Source organism: Ochotona princeps, chromosome 19 (genome assembly GCF_030435755.1).
Source record: "Ochotona princeps isolate mOchPri1 chromosome 19, mOchPri1.hap1, whole genome shotgun sequence".
In the NCBI taxonomy this organism is placed as follows: Eukaryota; Metazoa; Chordata; class Mammalia; order Lagomorpha; family Ochotonidae; genus Ochotona; species Ochotona princeps.
The window spans coordinates 29,630,916-29,637,592 of NC_080850.1; the positions used below are offsets into that span (position 1 = coordinate 29,630,916).

Below are 6,677 nucleotides of genomic sequence, written 5' to 3' on the forward strand. Positions count from 1 at the left end.
AACAGTCCTCTTGGTGTTTGCTTATTTTGGTTATTTTTTGATCAGATATTTTGGCACTGTGCACACTGCCTCCTGTTGCCATGGCAGCCGTGACAGGGGCTGAGGCACCGTGAGAAAAATACCAAAATTAATGAGTGAACGAAAGTGCAGCCAAGAGAAAAACAAGGTTAAAAAAAGAGTTAAAACAGTAATGAAAACAGGCTTCCCAGCTCCACAGCAGAGCAGCTGCTGAGGTTTCCCCAGAGCAGCAGCCCCCGCCCAGCCTGTAGTGCCAGGCATCTCCCAGACCTCAAGGCAGGACCCAGCCACCTTCCCCCAACCCCAGCAGTTCTAGACCTAGCCACAGCCACTCGTGAGTGGGCCTAAGCACAGTGTTGCATCAGCTCCAACAGCAGAGCGGCTCCCGACCCAGGTAGCATCCTGCCTCCCCACACAGCATCTCAGGCAACAGCTTCTCGTCTCCTAGACAACCGAGGCTCAGCTACAGCTCCCACACAACAGTGGTCCAGCCCTGTTACCAGCAAATGGCCTCCCAGCTACACTCCAGCTTCAAAGCTTATTGCTGCAGGCGGAACGGCATCCCAGCCAGTGTCCTGCACATACTAACAGCCCAGCCACAAGCCTGGGCAACAGCATCTCAGCTACAGCCAATCCCTACTATGCTGTCATCATGGCTATCACTTCGGGACCAATAGCATCCCAGCTACAGTCCTGTACACAACAGCAGCTCTGCTCTTATCCCAGGTAACAGCCTGCCTCCCAGGTACAGGCTCCTAGCAACAGCCTCTCCTCTCCTGGAGCACAGGCAATGGATCTACATCATATTAACAGAGAACAGCCTTTTCAGCTCTAGTCAGACTCAGGTGTGCCTGCTTCACATGTAGCATTTCAGGTCCAGTGGCACTTTGGTTTCTTTTCTTCCTTAACACCACACACACACATACACACAGCTTGGCAACAGCCCCTCAAGTAATATGATTGTCTAGTGATAGCCTAGGCACACCAACATCATGGAATCCCCTGCAGCATTCCTATTAACCACTTAGCCTCTCAGGGACACACATCTGATGGAGAGCCACACAACCCCTTCCCCACCCAGCATCACCCAGGCTCCAGTCCCTGGTCAGTCTCAGCTGGAAGCTCAGACACTGTCAGCTAGTCTACCAGGTCCTCTTCCCAGTTTTGTACTGGCCAGGAGCCTGGCTTCTCTCCCCTTCAGAAACCATCCCATTGATTCCTCACCATCCTCTTCCCTGCTTTCATGCCTGCCCTTCACGCTGGGAAAAACAAGCTCCTGTTCCCTGGACTGGGGTCCCCTGCAGAGCCCAGCCTGGCCACTGGGTGGGAGGGTAGGGGTGCGGGGAGAGGTGAAAGCACAGCCCAGTGTCGCTGCCCTGGCCCAGTGCAGCTTCCATTGCTCACTTGCTCGGAGCAGGATTTGGGCTTGATGGTGGTGGAGCGGGGAGGATGGAGGAGAACATCTGGGAGATTAGCATTTCCTGCCCAGCTCTGCAGCAGCCACTCCTGCTCAGCCCGGAGCTCAGGGAGGAGAACAGAGGAGCCTTTGAACAGATCCCAGCAAGCAGCCCAGGGAGGGTTGGCTGCAGTGGGCAGCAGGCGCCGCATGCTGGGGGCAGGGAGCCTGGAGCAGCTCTGGGGTGGAAGGTTTCTTCTCTCTGGCCCACTCACTCTTGGAGCTGTGCTCAATGATGGGGAGAGTGTGAGCCTTGCAGGGGACAGAGAGAAGCCACTTACAGGACACAGCACTCCACCCCCAAACTGGGCTCCTGGAGCTGAGGGCTGAGGGGCAGGGCAGGCTCCAGGCCGGAGGCTCTTCTGAGGGAGGAAAAAGACAGTCCTTGTTCCCCTCATGGATGGCCAGAGGCCCCTTCCTTACCCTGACACGTGACTCACAGAGTGAAGCCAGGCCAGGTAAGAGGAGGAAGCAGAAGAAACAAGTGAGAGCCCAGTGATGACAATGGGGAAATTAGGGGGTGGGGGAGTGGCAACAGAGATGAGACAGAGGCTACATCAAAAAGAGGGCCAGAGACCAGCTATACCATAACGAGGGTCTTTCCACATCCAGGGTCCAGGCCAGCCTAAGAATAACCTTCTTCGGACCTAGAACACCTGCGTGGGCCCATGCAGGATTTGTGCTTGATGATGGTGGGCAGTCGGAGGGTCTCAGGAACCCAGTGCTCTTGGCTACCACCGGGTACCAGACCCGAGCATAGGAAAGGGAGTGCCCAAGCTACCCGGCGGCCTCTAGATGGCGCCAGAGAGCCGGAGCTGAGCAAGAGAAACAGTATTCGCGTGTGAGACACTGCGTGTGACACCGTGTGTGACTCGGCGTGAGTGTGACAGGGAGCGTGTGGCACTGCGAGGGCAGGTGACACGGGCCGTGACACTACGGGGTTTCGCAGGGCAGGGACCCCTTGTGACTGTGGGTGTGTGTGCAGCGTGTCGCCGGCCAAGCGTCAGCCCACACAGCACCTCCCCGCCCCAGGGCAAGTGACTGGGAGCCTGCGCTCAGGGGTCATCTCTTCTTCATCCCCTTCTGCCTCCCCGTCCTCACACTGGAGTCCCACTACTGTCCCCCCTCCGGGTCCCTCCAGCTCCACTCCCTTCACCCCCTTCTCGCCGCGACCACCGAAGGCGACCGCTTTGCGGCTCCGGCCGGGGGAGGGGCGGACTTCCCCGAGTGCTGCGGGCTCTTCGGGGGTCTGGGCGGGATGTGGCTCCGGAGGCGCAGATGCCTGGGGGAGGAAAGCACCGGCGAGGCACTTGGCGGCTGCGTCTTCGCAGGGGCCGAGTGGGGACAGGTGTTTGAGAGGAGTGAGGAGGGGGGATCTCAGAGGGGTCCTGTAGGCTGCCCGAGCGGGACCAGTGTTAGGGGGAAGAGCGAGGACGGGAACGGCCGGGGAGGGGGATGGCGGTAGGCGCAGAGGGTCTCAGCTTCGGGCGGTGTAGCTCGGGGTCCCCTCCCGGCGGGACCCGAGCTCCACCCCCCGGCCGGAGGGGGGCGGGGAGGCGAGCGGGAGGCGGGCAGGCCGGGAGGGAGGGGGAGGCAGGGGGCGGGCCGGGCCGTGCGCTCCGCTCGCGCTGGCTCCGCTGCCGCCACCGCCGCCGCCGCCGCCTCACACACTCCGGGAGCGGGAGCACGGCGCGGACGCGAAGCCGCCGGGCTGCTGTGCCCAGAGCCAGCCCAAGCCGGAGCCCGAACCGCAACGCCAGCCCCTGCCGTGCCGAGCCGCAGCCCGGGCCGGGGCCGGCGGCGGCTCATGGACAGCGGGGTCGGCGGCCGGTGCTGCCCCGAGGCGGGTAAGGATCTGGTGGCGGTGGAGGCGCCAGCGACTCGGAGCCCGGAGCGGCCATGGCCGGCGGGAGCTGAGGGAGGGGCGCTCAGCGGAGCGAGGCCGCGGGGACCGGTTGGTGCTCAGCCCGCGGGGACTAAGGCGGCGGCGGCCGCGAGCTCCGGGTGAGGGTTGAGGCCGGGCATCCAAAGGTCCACAGCTAGAAGCCGAGAGAGAGGGGATAGTGAGTCAGACCCCAGTCCCAACGCTCCGGGAATAAGGAGACTCCAGGCACGCGCGGGTGGAGGATGGTTTAGGGCGAGCGCACGGCCCGCAGCTTGGTGGGGAGCTCCGGGGGGACGGTGCAGGCAGGGACCTTGTCCATAGTGCGCGCGCGCGCGCACACACACACACACACACACACACACGCATACACACACTTGTTGGGCGACCAGTTCGGCTCTCTCCGGCGCCTCCAGATCCCCACGGGTATAGAGGGTCATACCGCCAGCATGTCTACACCCATGCATACATCCGTACATATGTGCGCACACATATCCCTCCTGCACACCAGCGCCCACTGGGCCACCGTCATCGGCTGAAGGCACTTTGGGGTCTGCACAATCGGCAGCACGGACACACACTGGGTGTGACACAAACAACCATGGACCTTCAACTCGTGTGCGCCTTGTCAAGGCCACAGTGAGCGCGATGAACACTGGAATCCTAGCCACTGCACACATTCCTGTAAGGAAGGAACACACCCTAACTCAAATCCTGTTGCCCACTCCTTGGCCCAGCGGGAGCATGGGTTGCATCCACACAAACACCCACACCAAGGGCTGGGCAGCACCTCGCGGCCACACGTCCGTTACCCACGGCTTCGCACATCTTTCGCAGTGGTGCTACACACACCTCACACCACCGGTGTCACATTACACCCCGCATCGCAGACACAAACACTGCCCCTCTCCTGGCGAGGGCAGATTCCACACGGACCGCGCGCCAGAGTCGGCGGCCAGCCCCGAGCGCGTAGTCACCTCAATCGCGACATTGTTATTGTAAATGTCGGCTCAGCGGGAGCCCCGGGGCCGGCGGAACCGGCTTCCTGGCCGGCGCCTCCCCACCCCCACTCCCGGGATGCACCGGCGGGGTGTTCCGGGAACGAGCTGGACTTGGCAGGCCGCGCCAAACGGCCGGCCTCCCGGAGGCTCCGGGGGCTCTGGGGACCTAGGTCCCTTGGCAGAGGGTGCAAGCCTGGGGTGGGGTTTGCGGGCCTTTTAGCTGATTCTCCAAGCTTTCTGGGTTCCCGGCACACCTGGGTCTGGCTCACACCTGGGCGTCCCCTCCGCAGGCCAGTCGTAGGCGCAAGCTAGGCCCCGGGCCAGAAGGGAGATCGCGGCACGCACTGGAGCAAAACTGAAAAGCGAGATGGTCGCGCGCCTCTTCCCTTGACTGCCCTCGACAGCGCAGACTTCGGGCCCCAGTTTCCTCAGCACTGGTCGGAGACTCGTCCTTCGGGCGGGAAAGATCGGGGATTGAGGCATTTGAGGATTGAGCGCGCTGCAAAGACCCCCTTTCCGCTCGCCGCGCGAGGGTCGGGTTTATGCGAATGTCCCTTCCCGGCCCAGCTCTTCGCTTTGTGATTCCGGCGCCGAATACCTCCCTGCCCCCTCCCGCCGTCCGCAGCTTGGCTCTGCCGGCGCCGACTTGCGGGAGACCCTGGGCCGCGGCCGGAGATGGCAAGGAAGGAGGGATTCCCCGCGGCGGCTCGGGGAGGAGAGTGGGGAGGCGGATACACAAGTGGCCGGCCAGCTAGGGCGCGTTCTCGCCGCGCTGCGCCCTCGCCTCGCCTCGGGCTCGGTGGCCGGCGCGGGCGGGGTGGGGGTGGGGCTGCCCGAACCCGAGGAACGACGCCGTCACCCCCAGCCGGTTCACCCTCCCTCGGTGTCCACTGGGAGGAGACGCTTGGCGCGCTGGGTGTGTGCTGGGAGCTGACTGAACGGGGAGGTGCAGACGGGGCTGCCCAGGCGGTAGCTTCGGGAACTTGGTGCCTGAAGACGCAGGGAGCCTTCCAGCACCTACTCTGGGTCAGTCCCGGTGGCTGCCCAGAAGGTGTTTCTGACATCCTAGAAGTGTGTGTGGCGGAAAGTGGGATGTCTTTCTTGACAGGAGGATCCGAGAAGCTGGTAACCTGGGACTGCAAGGTGCCGCGCAGTGGAGGGGAGGGCTGAAGGTGGATGAGGGGGCTCCAGAGACGACCGAAGGTTGGGTGCCTGGGTGCCTAGTGTTAATTTCTGGCCGCCTTTCGGTTCCCTCCCTCCCCCTACCCACCCCCAGATTTCCGTTGCAGAAGGGACTTCAGATCGAAAAGGGGTGTCTTGGTCTGGCGGCAGGAGCGAGGCCTGCTGAAGAGTGAATGGCTGGGAAGACAAGAGTGGAAGGAAGGACCAGAGGGGCCCTGCAGGGTGGGGGAGAAACTAGGTAGGAATCCAGGCTGAAGGAGGGGAGGTGGAAGAAGGCCTTTCTGGTGGGGGCGTGAGAGGGCTGCCCAACCCTCCCAGTAAGGATAGTGCTGCCCAAAGGCAGTTCAACAATGTAGTGGGTGCTTTCTTCCACCTGCCAGAGTCCCCAGGACATAGCAGTGTAGGACATACCTTCTTTGCATGCACCAGAGTGGCCAACCCCAGGGAGAGTGTTTCAGTTGACCATTGAACCCATGATCAGCTACTGTGTGCCTGGTAGTGTAACTAAAACGTACTTTTTTTGGGATTTTTAAAAATCTGTCCTTTAAAATGTAATAGGCCTTAGATGCATCTGATCTCATTGAATCCTCCCGGTTAACTCCAAGATGCAGGATGTATTATCTACATTTCACAGCAAGGAAAGATTTGGATAAGTGAGCTCACTTGGCTGAGGTTACACAGCAAGGCAGCACTGGAGCAGGTGTTCCAAACCCACAGTCTTGACTCAGGAAAGCAGGTGCCTAGGAGCCCTGCAGAAGGGAACGGGAGGGGCCGAGGGTGGGAGGCCTCTGAGCGGCTCCACCCCAGGCAGCTTCACTTGCCCACCCTTCTGCTGGCTGGCTCACAGATGTTTCCGCAAGTTTTCTTTGTCCCTCGGTATTTTGTGCCTGAGGTAGCCTTGACTGTGGTGTGTACCCTAGGCAGCTGGAGCTGTTGTTGAACAGTGCTGGGGTGACCTAGCCACTGGGGCAGCAATGGCTTGTGCTTGCTACTCCTGTCCTGTTGAGCAAGCACTGGACCTTCATACCCTCACCCCTTTCCCAGGTGTTGGCTCGCATATGGGAAGTCCCTCTGCCTGCTCTTGACTCTGTCCCTCACTCTTACTCCCCTTGTGGTTCTTCCCCCGTTGGGTCTTAGG

General features: G+C 61.4%; 1 protein-coding gene across 1 annotated transcript; it reads left to right on the forward strand.

Annotated features, from left to right (window-relative positions):
• Nucleotides 1-2,732: 2,732 nt before the first annotated feature.
• LOC131482696 (E3 ubiquitin-protein ligase Siah2-like) lies at nucleotides 2,733-4,797 on the forward strand. Its single transcript, XM_058677884.1, has 3 exons — nucleotides 2,733-2,835; nucleotides 2,971-3,321; nucleotides 4,648-4,797. Exons 1-3 carry the CDS (start codon nucleotides 2,733-2,735, stop codon nucleotides 4,656-4,658), a joined length of 465 nt encoding a protein of 154 aa, XP_058533867.1. The 3' UTR covers nucleotides 4,659-4,797.
• Nucleotides 4,798-6,677: the final 1,880 nt, after the last annotated feature.

Bases quoted from the DNA above. Each gene is read 5' to 3' on its own strand.
- LOC131482696 (XM_058677884.1), top strand. From the start codon at position 2,733: ATGTGGCTCCGGAGGCGCAGATGCCTGGGGGAGGAAAGCACCGGCGAG. The intron at 2,836-2,970 runs GTGAGGAGGGGG...CGGGCGGTGTAG, and splicing joins GGGACAGGTGTTTGAGAGGA to CTCGGGGTCCCCTCCCGGCG.